General features: G+C 44.9%; 1 protein-coding gene across 1 annotated transcript; it reads left to right on the forward strand.

Annotated features, from left to right (window-relative positions):
* The first annotated feature begins 670 nt into the window (after window positions 1-670).
* Window positions 671-7,495, forward strand: LOC101844930 (schlafen family member 12). Its single transcript, XM_021231107.2, has 2 exons — window positions 671-1,030; window positions 5,524-7,495. Exon 2 carries the CDS (start codon window positions 5,548-5,550, stop codon window positions 6,748-6,750), a length of 1,203 nt encoding a protein of 400 aa, XP_021086766.2. The 5' UTR covers window positions 671-1,030; window positions 5,524-5,547; the 3' UTR covers window positions 6,751-7,495.
* Window positions 7,496-14,443: the final 6,948 nt, after the last annotated feature.

Raw genomic sequence — 14,443 nt, forward strand, 5'->3', positions numbered from 1 at the left:
TCCTCATATCTTTTTTTTTTTTTTTTTTTTTTTTTTGGTTTTTCGAGACAGGGTTTCTCTGTAGCTTTGGAGGCTATCCTGGAACTCACTTTGTAGACCAGGCTGGCCTCGAACTCACAGAGATCCCCCTGCCTCTGCCTCCCGAGTGCTGGGATTAAAGGTGTGCACCACCAACGCCTGGCTCTTTCTCCTCATATCTTGTTTGTGGCTGTTGAATGCAGAGAATCAGAGAAACTTGTGTTACCATAATTATCCTAAGAGAGGGCACAAAGAAAAAGTGGCACATGAAACTTGTCTGCCTGCAGCAGCCCTTGGAGTCTCCCATAGCAACCCATCTTCCCTAAGAGCTAGGAGATGCAGCTTGTACCTTTGAGTCATCAGCCCGCTCTGCCTCCCCTGGCTCCCTCTCCCTCTCTATCCTCCTTTCCTGTAAGTTGTGACAAGTGTTCTTGCCTGTCCCTAGTGTCATCTGCTCTGTCTGGGTGCAGAGACAGTTTTACCCTGTGCATCTGGGCAAAGTTGTCAAGGCTGAGTTCCCAAGTCTAGAAGCACAGCTCTTCAATTTTGACAGGCTGAATGGCAATCAGAGAAAGGGATCAAAGAGCTTAGAGAGAGATCTCACACTTCCTGGATTGACGCTGTCCAATGAAACTCGGGTTCTCCAGTACTGACATCAGTACTGAGAGTGGAGGAATCAGTCCACACCGCAGAGGTACACAAACAGGAAAGGTTAGAGCGACCACAAGCACTGTAGCTTGGCATTCTTAAATCCAGTTACTGAGGACATCTGGTGACAGAGACCAAGCCCCTGCTGCGGGAGCCTATCCCAAGCTTGGACTTTCCTGTTTCACTGTAGTTTGGCATTCTTAAATCCAATTGCTGAGGACATCTGGTGTCAGAGACCAAGCCCCTGCTGCGGGAGCCTGTCCCAAGCTTGAACTTTCCTGTTTCATCCAGCAGGTGTCTACCGCACAGCCAACTCACAGCAGGCTTCAAGCCCCCGCCTGAGTTTCATTGGAGCAGCTCTTAGGTAAGTGAGCCATACTCCATGGCAGTGTTCTCCATATCAACAACTTTAGCCCTCTTTTTCTCCATGCCCACCCAGAATTCACTCTGCTAGATCTGGGATGAGGTGGGGAGGGGGCTTCCAGGACATCCCAGAGCCCTAGAGAGGAGCCTGGATGCTTTGTCTCCTTTCCGGGAACCTTGGCTCCTTGGTACTGCCACAGCCTCCTCACAGCTTCTGAGGGCTTGGAAGCTTTGGGAGCATGGAATGAGAGTGAAACCCCTCGGTCTGCTTGGGCTGGGTACTTCCAGACTCCTAATAGAGGGAGCCTGGGTGCTGATGGTCAAGGCGGGGCCAGTGAGGCAGGGAGAAGATTATGCATGTAGGTCAGACTTGTGTTGGTCTCCAATTCCCTCTGAGGGTGCTCTATCTTCTTGGAGACCCAATTCTGTCCACACGAGGCAGGGAGGAACCGTGCCCTCAAACTAAAGAGATCTAAAAACCTGAGAGCCCTGGACATTTTTAAATCTAGAATGGAGCCATTATCTTCCAAGTCAGAGACAAAGCATCATCCTAGCAGGGAATGAACCAGGGTTATTTGTTTCCCAAGAGACAGGTGCTTTCACTCCTATGTCCCCCCCCCACCTCATTCTGTGCTTTTCTGTCAGCCTGCAGTGATTGCAGAATTAGGGGCATCTGCTGTCTGAATGCTGTCCATTTCCCGCTAAAGACAACAACAGTCAAAGTCCTGAATTCAGCTCTGAGAGACTTTTCTCCAGTGAGCACTCTAAAGAATTTTAAAAGAAACAACTATTGTTTAAACCAAAGCAAACTTTGTGGGAGATCAGTGAGTTTCATTCAGGGACCAGAATTGGTGGGCTCCAGAGTCCAGCTTAGTAGTTAAGGACTGTTTTCCAGATAGATGCCCAGGGGAGAGAGTTTAAATCATAAAAAACTTTCATACTCACAGATGTTGAAGTGAGATAGCCCTGATTCCAGACTAGCCCACAGATTCCCTATAAGATGATACTTCTACAATCCCCTTGAGTTCCAAATTTGCCAAGGACATGAGCATTCTCCTTCAGGATTTTGGGACAAGTTGTGGGTCCTGTCTCCTTTAGATATTGGCAAGGGAACCAGGTGTGCTGGCTTCAGACAGGGTCTGATTCAGGGGGTGCTGAATGAGAGGGTCTGGGAGGAAATGAGGAACAGATTCTGCTCAGGAATGCGTAGAACAGGGTGGGGCTGCAGCTTCTAACTGGGAAGAAACGAAACTGTATTTCCTGTGGCCTTATTACACTTTCAGTTTTGTTTTAGTCTGCTATCCCTGTCTCTTCCCTTCTTATACCCCCCACCCCAATGCCTACCCTGCAAGCAAACTGTAGTATAATAGACAGAATCTTGCTAAAATATAGCACAGGTTGTCTTCAAACTCAGTTTCCAAATGCTGAGATGACAGGCATTCACCCCCTTCCCCCCACACACACCCAGATCCCTGCTTCCCTTTCTGTGAGGATGAAGATATCTTCTGGCAGGCCCTGGGGGAAAATGGTCCCAAGTGTGGGGCAGCCCTCCCATGGAGGAAATAGGAGCCAGGCAACCTGAACTCACTATAATGAGGAGAAGAAATCAGCACCACACAAGCAGATATCTCTTCCTGCTGTCTTGGCACAGCATTGTCACACTGAGACTATTGTAGAGCTTTGAACTTAACACAGATGGCTGTGTCTGCCTGGCCCCATTGGTGTTCCTGGGCCAGGAGTTAGGACTTCTGCCTGAACCTCACTTCCTCTGGAATGTCTTGTGGTCAGGTTCAAAAGCTTTCTTCCCGAGGGCCTCTTTGAATGAAGATCTGCCAAGAAGGCACCTTCAAGTTCCTAGGCAACCCTGAGGGATGCTGTGCATGGTGCAGTTTCTTCTAGATTGGAGTCTCCTAAATGTATTAGATGAAGCCCTGTAGACTTGCCCAAGATAAACATTGTAAAGACTGATGCCATCCTCCAGGGAAGCATTTGCTAGTTCATTTCCAAATCCTCAGCTGTCTCATTACTTGAACCAGTAGCCCTGACTTCAGAAGCATCTATCTCCACGCACACAGATGTATGAGCTCAGATGATGCTTAACTACTTTACATACCTGAGGCAGAAGGCCCCAGTATGGCCTCATGGTTTAGCCTAAGTCTTCATTTCTAGAAATTCCAACTCCTTCATCACATGATTTTGCTCTTCCAGGAGTCTGGCTCCATTCTATCTACCTGTTCTAGCTTCCCACCCCATTCCAGCATGTCTTTATAGATTCATGAACTATACTGTGTATAGGACTGGGACTCCATGAGGAAACTCTTGGGCTTAGTGGAAATCAGATGTGACTAGCATGCCCAAGCCTCAGTCACACTGAACCATGATACTAGTGTAGTTATGGTAACAAGGCACTCCTTTACTAATACATAATACTACACATGGGATTATGCTGCAAGTTAGAGTCATTTTAAAAATTAACTATAACTATACAAAACTGATTGTGAATAATATGCGATCCCATGGAAAAGCAAGATTCCAAATTTCTCCTTCAGTTTCTGTTAGGCTGCCAAATCATGATGAGTTCATGTTCGTAAAATGTTGAATCTGTATAATATTTTACTTTACATATACATTGGGGATTCACCCAGGGTGCAGTACTTATCAGGAAAGTGCCCTTTCACTGAGCCTGCCCCATCCTCAAGTGTCATTTTATGTTGCTGTTACACGTGATACAATCATCCACTCATAACAACAGGAGGAAGAACCTATAGATGCAGAGTTTAAAACAAATACCAGAAAATTAACTTCAGTGCTAGGGAACAGAATAATAGGATGTTTCTATGGTCACAGTTATTCAGGAGACCGAGGCAGGAGGATTGCTTAGGAGTTAGAGCTCATGCTAGGCAGGAAGGACAGCCCTCCTGAGTTCTCTTTCTTCCACAGAAACATTGAAAATCCAGAAACCCACTGAGTTAAAAGCCGGAGGTTGATGGTAACAATATGCATACCCAATCAAGAAGAAGCCACATTCAAAACTGGGAGATGTCAGGCTGGAAAGGTGGCTCAGCGTTTAAGAGCACTGGCTGTGCAGCCGGGCATTGGTAGCGCACGCCTTTAATCCTAGCACTCGGGAGGCAGAAGCACGCAGATCTCTGTGAGTTCGAGGCCAGCCTGGTCTACAGAGAGAGTTCTAGGACAGCCTCCAAAACAATACATAGAAACTCTGTCTGGAAAAACCAAAAAAAAAAAAAAAAAAGCACTGCCTGTTCTTACAGAGGATGGGGGATCCTCAGAAGATCTGAATCTGGCTTCTGGCTTTTGCGAACACCACACACATGGAAAAAGATACACATATATGCAAAACACCCATATGTGAAAAATAGCACCAACAAAATTAGTTGACAAACATCACATCCTTTTAGTTCTCTGCCTGCAGGAAATATGGATCCTGATGGCTCTTAAAAGGAAAAGACCAGTGGGAGAGATGCACAGAGACTGAGGCTGCTGCCTGTGTCATTCTGCCTGATATGACAAAGTGACACAGGCTTGGTGGGTTATGAATAATAGACATCTTGTTCTTGCAGTGTAGAGAGCAGAAGTGCAAAATGAAGACGCCATCATGGTCAGGGTCTAGAGACAATTCTATTTTCTTTGAAGACTGCCAGTGTTTCAGGGTGAAATGATGTAGTGTAGGTGAGCTTAGCTGTCTTCAGTACCTTTTGTCAGAACCCTGAGTCCATTAGATGACTCTGCCTTCATGACTTATTAACTTCCCATAGGCCTCATCACCAACGGTGATGAGGAACTACAGCATGAATTTTGAAAGGAAGATGGCACTGGGGGCTAGTGATTCTGTGTTAACCATAAGAACCCCACTTCACTGGAAATATGTGGGTGTCTAATAGGAAAAGAGGGCCACAACCCGCTCCACACTCTTCAAGATCAATGGTCAAAGTTTGTGAATGAAATTTATTCCCAGAAAGAAGAAAGATAATTCATCTGCTCTATTGTTCTGTCCCTCGATCCCCAGGGGCAATTTTGCTAAGAGACTCTTCGTGAAAGTAGACAACTGATGAGTGAACATCTGAAATTATTTTTTAAAATAAGTAGAAATGGTTTTATGATAAATCTCTAGTTCTAAAAAAAAGCAAAAAACAAAAACAAACCCAAAATATAGGTAAATTGTCCTTGCAGTTTATTGAAAAAAAAGATGTAGAATTCAAATTACATTATATTGAATAAAAGGAGATAAATCACTGATAAAATGAGGTTAAAATACAGAAGGATCATAATGACCCACAGAAAAATACCTAAGAACTCAATACATGTATATGTTATCACGATCTAAAAATCTACCCCCAAATAACCTATTCCCCTGCCCTGCACACTGACCAGTTCCATGGAACACATCCAGCAAACAATTTTGCTGTTAGCTTCTCAGTACAGAATTTGCTCTGCCTCTTCAGCCTTATTCTAATGGCTCTGTCTGCCTTACAGGAAGAATTTCAGCTTGGGGACAGAATGGCTGCTAAGAAAATGGACATCATTGTTGATCCTAAAAGCCCTTCTGGTGAGGTGGTTCTAAATGTAGGAGAAGTCACTCTTGGAATAAAAAGTAGGGAGAAAATGCAGGAAACTCAGAAGAAAAACCAGAGAGCAAGCATTTTAAAAGCTGTGTGTGCTCTGCTGAATTCTGAAGGGGGCGTGGTCAAGGCTCAAATTGAAAATCAGGACTATAATTTCAACAAACATGGACTAGGGGAAGATTTGGATACCTCCTTTAAGGCTATTCTGCCACTTGTTCAGTACCACCTAGACTTCAAGCAGAAAGGATGCCACTTTTTCATCTCTGTGAAGTCATTCAGTTCAGGTATCTTTGGTTTGCAGTTTGCCACCATTGCGACCAATTTGTACATGAGAAATGGGGCCTCCTGTGTTCAAATGGACTTGAATACTGCTCTGCAATTCTTGGAAGACATAAAAAACCTTGGATTAGGATCCCCAGTAAAAACAAGTTTGCTTGACGAAAGGCCTGGAGAAAACGTACAGGAAGATCTCCACGTGCAAGAAGAATTGCATGTGCAAGACATAAAAAACCTTAGATTAGGATCCCCAGTAAAAACAAGGTTGTTTGACGAAAGGCCTAGAAAAATCGTTCAGGAAGATCTCCACGTGCAAGAAGAATTGCACGTGCAGAGGCTGGCTGCTGCTTTTTTTAACCAGACAGTGCTCATAGAAATGGCAGATTTCTCCTTTAGCGAATCCAAAAATGTTGAATATAAATCATTTGAAACAGATAATGTGGTAAAACGAGTTAAAGAGATTCTCCCTCAAACCGTCTCTGCATTTGCCAACACTGACGGAGGATATCTGTTTATTGGTTTGGATGAAAAGAAAAAACAAATAATTGGTTTTAAAGCAGATAAGAGAAAGGAGCTAGAGAAGGAGCTAGAGAAGGAAATAGAGAAGCTGCCTGTCACTCACTTCTGTGAGGAGCAGGCGAAGATCAAGTACACGTGCAAATTCATCCCAGTCCGCAGACAGGGAGCTGTGTGTTCGTATGTCTGTGCGCTCAGAGTGGAGAGATTCTGCTGTGCTGTGTTCGCTGCAGAACCCGATTCCTGGCACGTGGAAGGCAGCCGCGTGAGGAGGTTTACCACGGAGGAATGGGTCAGGCTCCAGATGGCTAAAAGTTTAGGGTCAAGAAGGGAAATTAACGTTTAGAATACATTTAGCTAGTTAAGTTGGAAGACTTTCTCTTTAGGTTTGGGGGCAATATCTTGAGTCCTGACTTTACTAGGTGATCCACAGTGGAGCCCTGAAGTCTCAACTGCTTCTGCCACCTCCCTGGGGCATAGATTCCTCACACCCTGGGTATTACTCCACCTACCTCTACGCCTGTGTGAAGAGAGCCTCTCCATCTCCCCCCTCGGGCTCCGACCCAGGCAGTAGGCATGTCTTCCGTCATCCTTGCCTCCGTTGTTTGCCGCTTCACTCCCCACCCGTTTCCCGTTGACTTTTCTCCCTGAGCCCTCTTCCCTTTCAGTCACATTACAGGATACACAGCCCTAGAGTCGATGATGAGAAATGTGCCTTGCTGGTGTGCCAGCTTTGCAAATGAGGCCAGACCGGCACCAGAAACTCCAAGTCTACGCTGCTCCCAGCAGCTGATGCCATCTCCTCCCAAGCTCACCACTGCTTCATTGGCCTCCCATCTTCTGTTTTCCACAGCTTTTCAATAAATGATAGATAGATAGATAGATAGATAGATAGATAGATAGATAGATAGATAGACAGACAGACAAAGAAAAGCGTCAGCAATGCACTCACAGTGAACACTCTTCTTTGTGAAAAACTGTCCATTGATTTGGGGCCCCATCAGCTCTAGTTTAGAACTGAGAAAGTTTTCATTTTAAATGACAAACATCCTTTGGAAAATCATGGAGCTAATAAATTCCAAACAAAATGATTCCTCTTAGGTACTAAAACCTTTTCTCTGAAGCCTAACGGTTACTCAAGAAGTGAGCTACATAGCAGGAGATGTTCAGAGAAATGCATTATCTACACTAAGAAATTTAAAAACTTAATTGTCACCAAAAATTCTGTAGGGCCGCTCTACAGAAAGATTAAAAAGTAGAGAACCATGAAAGAAAACCCATTCTTGTTCTGCCTAATCCAACAGGACGAACCCCAGTTGCTCTTCACTATCTTTGTCTCTATTTCCAGCTGCATTTTGGCTGAGTTGTCATCATAGGCACTCTCCACCTGCTGCCTGTTTGGGCTGATGTTCCACAGCCCCTTCCCACTCTGCAGTCTCCCAAAAGGCAGACAGAGCGTCTTCCAGGTCACAACCTAGGCACAGCAGGTCCTTGGTGACTATGAGCAGGGAGGGGCTGGCAGTGCAGCATGTCTTCTGTGTTCTGCTGGATTAATGCCACAGCCTGAGCTAAGGCCTATGGGAGAGGAAGAAGGTGTGTGTTAAGCATTTCATTTCATGAAGTCTTAAAGCCCAGGGCAAGGGATCGTTCCAGCACTTCAGCACAGAGCAAAGCAATACAGAAATATTCTTCTTCCCTCATTTCTCCCATGGGTCTCTGTGAGAAGACGGCATGGATGACAATTGTGTGTTTCATGAAGAGTGGCAGTTGCTAAGTACAGAATCCTGGAGGTGTAAGCCGATCCTGGCTCACCCAAAGTTACTAGGCAGTGGTCGCATATGCCACCCCAATATATGCTGTTTGGCATTATTTGAGTTAAAGTCAACTGAAAAACTGCAGATGCTAGAGAGACAATCTCATTTTTTCCCCTCCTGCAAACAGGAGAGGAAAACTGCCTTGTGCAAGATGCCCTACTTACAGCAAAGAAACATGCTTCCATGGGAATTTCAGGGAAGAGCATTCTATACCGATCACCTTTCTTATTTATATTCCCTCTCTCACCCCATTCTCCCTTTGCTCCTTCCTTCATATTCTCCCATCCAACATCCTTTTTCCCTCCTCTTCTTAGTCTCTTTTCCTTCTTTCCCTTCAGTCCTGTTCTTCCTTCCTGTGGGAACAACAGACCTTGGGCAGAGACCCACTTCCCCATCAGCCTGGGAGTTGGCAGCTATAAGACAATGTTTACTAAAAACATGTTTACTAAAAACAATACAATGCCTGGGGCAATAAGTTCCTGAAAAGGGCTTGCCCACAGGAAGCACCCTGACCTGGACCTTTTCCAAAGACTAACTGCCTCTTCAGAACCACCCACTACCACCTCTGGTGTCAGGGTATATAATAACCAGCCAGAGTAGGAATAAAGGAGAGCCTTCTTGAGGAGCCTTCGGGTCGGTATTGCCAATCCTCGACACCCTCGCCACATTCTCGGACTCAGGCTGCGCAGCAGGCGAGGCACCTTCCAGGATTCCAAAATTCTTCCTGAATTCTTTGTGAGAGAAAATCATCCATACTTCTCATTCCAGGACTGGCTTATTTCACTCAGCACAAGGATTTCAGGTTACAGCCTCTCTCTTGGCAAAGACAGCATTACTTCATTTTCATGTGGTTAAATTAACCCTCATTGTAAACAAGGTCACATTTCCTCATCTATTCCTCTGTTGATGGGCAACTGTCCTATTTCCTCATCTGGTCGGTTGTGAACAGTTCTCCAGGTGACATGGATATGCTGGTTGTGAACAGTTCTCCAGGTGACATGGATATGCCGGTTGTGAACAGTTCTCCAGGTGACATGGATATGCCGGTTGTGAACAGTTCTCCAGGTGACATGGATATGCCGGTTGTGAACAGTTCTCCAGGTGACATGGATATGTCGGTTGTGAACAGTTCTCCAGGTGACATGGATATGCCGGTGTCCCTGTCCTCTGCTGACTTGGATTCCTTCAGGCTTTGACACAGGATTGGTGTAGACTCATCCTGTGATAGGTGTTTTGTTTTTCAGTAATCTCCACACAGTTTTGTTTTATGATTGCACTAATTTACACATACATACAGTAAACTGTTATTGTCGTCTAGGGAATGGACCAGGGCAAGAACATGAAGAGAGGAATATTTCTGTTGTTATTCTAGTATTTTTTTAAAACTGACTTTCATGTTTCTTGACAATTTCTTACATTGAACAAAGTATCTTGAGCATATCAAACTCCAACTGCTCCTGAGATGTGTCCTTCCCATCTTCCCCCTCATCTCTTTAAAACACAATCCACTGAGACTGGTAAGTGTTGCCTGCTTAAGCATGGGCAAACTACCAGGAGCCACATCTCTGAACAAAAATGATTGCCCCTTGTGCTAAATAGTTTTATATTAGCCTGAGACCAGCTAGTCATCTGAGATAAGGGAACCTCAATTAAGAAAATATCTGCATAAGACTGGGCTGTCAGTTTTCCTGTAGGGCATTTTCTTAATTTGTGATTGACAGAGGAGGGCCAGCTATGCCTCCACTGGTGGTCCTGGGTTCCATAACAAAGCAGGCTGAGCAGTCATGAGGAGCAAGCCAGTAAGCAGCACCCCTCCATGGACTCTACATCAGCTCCTGCCTCAAGGTTCCTGCCTTGTTTGAGTTCCTATCCTAATTTCCTTTAATTACAGATTACAATGTAGAAGTGTAAACCAAATAAACCCTTTCCTCCCCAATCTGCTTTGGTCTTGGTGTTTCATCACAGCAATAGAAACCCTACCTAAGACCCTGTTGCCAGAAGCCGCCAGTTACCAATAGCTTCTCTAGGATAGAGGCTCATGATTCCCTTCCCATCCACACTGGAATTATTGACTGGCTTGACCTTGAGCATGTCTTAAAGAGATACTCACAGTTGCTCTGGGTTCATGAGTACAGCAGCCCAGAAACGGCATTTCACAGAACTGGGAGGGTATTTTAAAACATTTTCAGACTTTGATTCACTGTGTAGGTCAGGCTAGGCTTAAACTCACTATGTAGCCCAGAATGACCTCCAACATGCAGCAATCCCCATAGCTCAGCATCCCAGACTGCTGGGACTGAAGGAGAGAGCCTCCACACCAGGTTTCGGGAGTTACCTTGTGTGTCCAATAATCCTGAGTGGTTCAAGAAGTGTTTTTAGTAAGGAAATGGAGAAAGTAAACAAAACTAAGAAGAAAGGACAAAACTGTTAGAGCCAACGAGAATCAGTCAGGCCATCTCCTTGTCTACTTACCCTTTCTAGCAGCCTCCATGACCCTGAGAAATGAAGTTGGAGCCCAGTGAAGCTCCCACTGGACCACCACTTACTAATGTGGCTATCTTTTGCTCTTTCTCTTTTCATTTTGGAGCCTGTCCTGGAACTCGTCCTGTAGACCAGGTTGGCCTCGAACTCACAGAGATCCACCTGCCTATGCCTCCTAAGTGCTGGGATTAAAGGTGTGTGCCTCCAACACTTGGTTTCCATGTAGCTCTTAGTACTATAGCATCACCGTGAGTTTCTGCCACTGGCCACAGTGACCGGCTGCTCCCTCCACAGCCACCCTGGTCTCAACTCTTTTGACATATTTTAGCTTCTGTCTATAGGGATGGAGAGAATTTCTCCAGAACAGATTAGCAATCAATTTGTATGGCAGGACAACTTTTGGCATGTCATGGGAGCTGGGTCAGAGCTGTCACAGAGCAGATTAGTCCCCAGCCTCGGTCCCTGATGAAATCTTTGGCTATTTTACAAAGGAGCAGTTCCAGGCTGCTCCCCAGACACACGTGACTCCTACTGTGAGATGCTGCTGTGAGATTATTCAAATGTCCCATAGATGTCACACATGTGCAGGACATTAAACCCCTCACTTCTGATTGTAATCATGAGGTTGGTGAAATGCAGGTATAGAGCCAACTCATGGGAGAGGTGGTGTTCATTTTTCTTTATGAATATTTTGTCTTTTCATCTTCCTCCCCATGATGACACTAAGGCATTCCTTTGGAGTTTGTAAACAATCCCTCCAGTGGCTTGGAATGTGGTTCAGTATTAGAGTGAGCTCTGAATATGGGTGAGGTTTTTGGATTCTTTCCCAACCCATATGTTAGGGCAAAGAATAAGAAAGAACTTTTGTTTTGTTTATGATACAGGGTTTCTCAATGTAGCCTTGGCTGCCCTGTAGACTAGACTGGCCTGGAACACACTGAGATCAGCCTGCCTCTGCCTCCTGAGTGCTAGGAAGAAAGATTTTTTTAAAGCACAGGGGCAAGGGAAGGGGGACGACACGACGATGACACAGAGAGTCAGACAGAGAGACAGACAGACATTGAGAATAAAGACCACTATCACAAGTTATCAGGATAGTCTGTGTAAAGACAAAAATCTTCTAATTCAATGGTTCTCAGTCTCCGTAACACTGTGACCCTTTAATACAGTTGTGGGGACCCCAACCATAAAATTATATTCATTGGTACTTAGTAAGTGTAGTTTCGTTACTACTATGCATCATAATGTAAAACATCTGTGTTTTCTGAGGGTCTTAGGCCACCTCTTTGAAAGGGTCCTCCAACTCCCAAAGGGGTTGAGAGCCACAGCTTGAGAACTGCTGTTGTCAGGGAAAGTGAAATTCCTCCTTGAGTCACAGACCCACTGACCTGTGGCACCCGGGGAAGAAAACATGAGGACAAGAGATCTTCACGCATTGCTAGATACCCAAGGTGAAGCTGACAAAGCCTGTGTGGTCTGGGATGGCTCCTAAAGAGGCACTCACACTAACAGACATCTTAGTCAATTTGTCTTGAAGCCATTTCGAGTCAGCACTTGCTCTCACTGACTGCTTGAGACCCGGGAAAATGTTCTCTGTGGTTACAAATCTAAGTTCTGGGGTGTGGCAATATCTTGATTGTACTCTAACAAATAAGGCCTGCGTGATGATCAGAGGGTGGAGCTAGCAACTAGCTAACCAAGGAAGTGACAGGAAGTGATATGGCTGGGTGGAGAGAAGAATATTGGCAGGAAGAAAAAGGAAGTCGCCCTTTTTTCGGCTGGAGCATTGAGGAGGTAAGGTAGGGCTGGGGTTTGCTCTTTTGTCTCTCTAATCTTCCATCATTTTCCCCTATATCTGACTCTAGGCTTTTCTTATTAATACCTGTTAGAACTCATGCTACACTGGGAACATACAACAAGATGAAATATGAATAATATTCTGCTTGTGACAATACTACAAAAGGGACAGAAGGCAAACAGAGACTGTTCTAGGGGAGGCAGTGTATCACACCCACAAACAAATTCATGGAAGTCATGGGAAAGAACCAGATCTCTCAGTCTGTTTCTTGTCTGTCTCTCTGTCTCTATCTCTGTCTCTGTCTCTGTGTCTGTCTCTCTCTCTGTTTCTCTCTCTCTCTGTTTCTCTCTCTCTCTGTTTCTGGTGTGTGTGTGTGTGTGTGTGTGTGTGTGTGTGTTAAGAGAATGACACCAGACTTCAGACTTACTAGGTAAATCTATCTGGGCTCCACCCCTAATCAGAGCAGGAAATTTTTGACAGATTCCTTGCAGATTCTGTTGTAAAATGATGAAATTGAAAAAAAAATGGAGAACTGAAATATTTACAAAGTAGTAAGTCAAGACTGGCAAACATAAATATTAAATTAAACTGTGTGTGGAGGCAAAGATAAAAATTACTAGAGAGAAGGAGGTATAAAGTACAGTGATAGAAAGTGTGCGTAGCATGAAATGTACAAACACACAGAGAGACACAGATCACACACACACACAGAGAGAGAGAGAGAGAGAGAGAGAGAGAGAGAGAGAGAGAGAGGAAAGTGGAAGAGGAGGCGAGGAGGAAGAGACTAACAAGAAGGGGAAAAGAAACCATCACAGTTCTCTCATATATGAAAGGTAGATTGACTTGTGGCATATGGTGGATGAAGGAAGTAAATTAGGAGAATAGTGAGGGAGGGGACAGACATTAGGGAGGATAATGGGGCAAGGGATAAAGCTATACACACATGGGAACTGCAGAAGCATTCCTTTATTTTGAGCATTAATTAACTTAAAAGCATTAACTATTTAAAAAAAAAGAAAAAACTGAGATAAAACCCAGTCAGACCTGGGGGCACATGCTTATGATCCCAACACTTGGAGTGGGGGTGGGGAATGGTGGCAGAAGGATCAGGAGTTCCAAGTCCTGGCAGGTAAATCACAGTCCAAGGACAGCCAGGGCTACCTGAGACTGTCTCATCACAAAAGAAACTGATGAACACTGTTAGTGTTCATCCAAACGTTTCCCCCTCCTTGCTCTGCCAGGGACTCAGTGAGTGGTTCTTTTGATACTGTTTCTTGAGTCTCAAGCTGGAGCTACTGAACGTCACACTGACTGGAAAGAGATGACTATTGCCCAACAGGAAGTAGCCTTTGCTTCTTGAAGTTAGAAGGGTGGAGACAGAGGAGGCCTGAGAACTGTGCTTTCGTTTCCTAAGAAACAAAACCTTGGAAAGTTAGGGAAATGGAAAGGATGCCAACCTCAACCTTTTGGCTGGATTTGCATTGCCTTGAAGAACAGAATGGGGCTGTGACTTTCTCAAACCTTGGGCCTGCATCAGACAGTATCTGATTCTTGACAAATCAGGATTTCTGGACTTTCTTCTCTTTCAACATCTAATACTGTGGGTTTTTTTTTTTTTATTTCACACGCAGGTTTCTTGCTCTAATTCTCTTCGAGATGGGAAAACATATTCATATATAATTATGAATAATTCATCAAGTAAGGAGTTGGTGACATTTTCTGTCTCTACCATAGCAGTGACTGGAGCATACTCACTCATTTTCTTACCCAGGCAGACCCTACCTTTCCCTGACAGTGAGAGTCTAGGCTGAACCCCCACCAGCAGGCAGTTGAGGCTGGAGTGGAGCTCCATAGAAACAGTGCACCCAAGCCGGGCGTTGGTGGCGCACGCCTTTAATCCCAGCACTCGGGAGGCAGAGGCAGGCGGATCTCTGTGAGTTCCAGAC

The sequence above is a fragment of the Mesocricetus auratus genome, unplaced genomic scaffold (genome assembly GCF_017639785.1).
Source record: "Mesocricetus auratus isolate SY011 unplaced genomic scaffold, BCM_Maur_2.0 Super-Scaffold_100007, whole genome shotgun sequence".
In the NCBI taxonomy this organism is placed as follows: Eukaryota; Metazoa; Chordata; class Mammalia; order Rodentia; family Cricetidae; genus Mesocricetus; species Mesocricetus auratus.

Excerpts from the sequence above, each read along its gene's own strand:
- LOC101844930 (XM_021231107.2), top strand. The coding sequence starts at position 5,548 with ATGGCTGCTAAGAAAATGGACATCATTGTTGATCCTAAAAGCCCTTCT.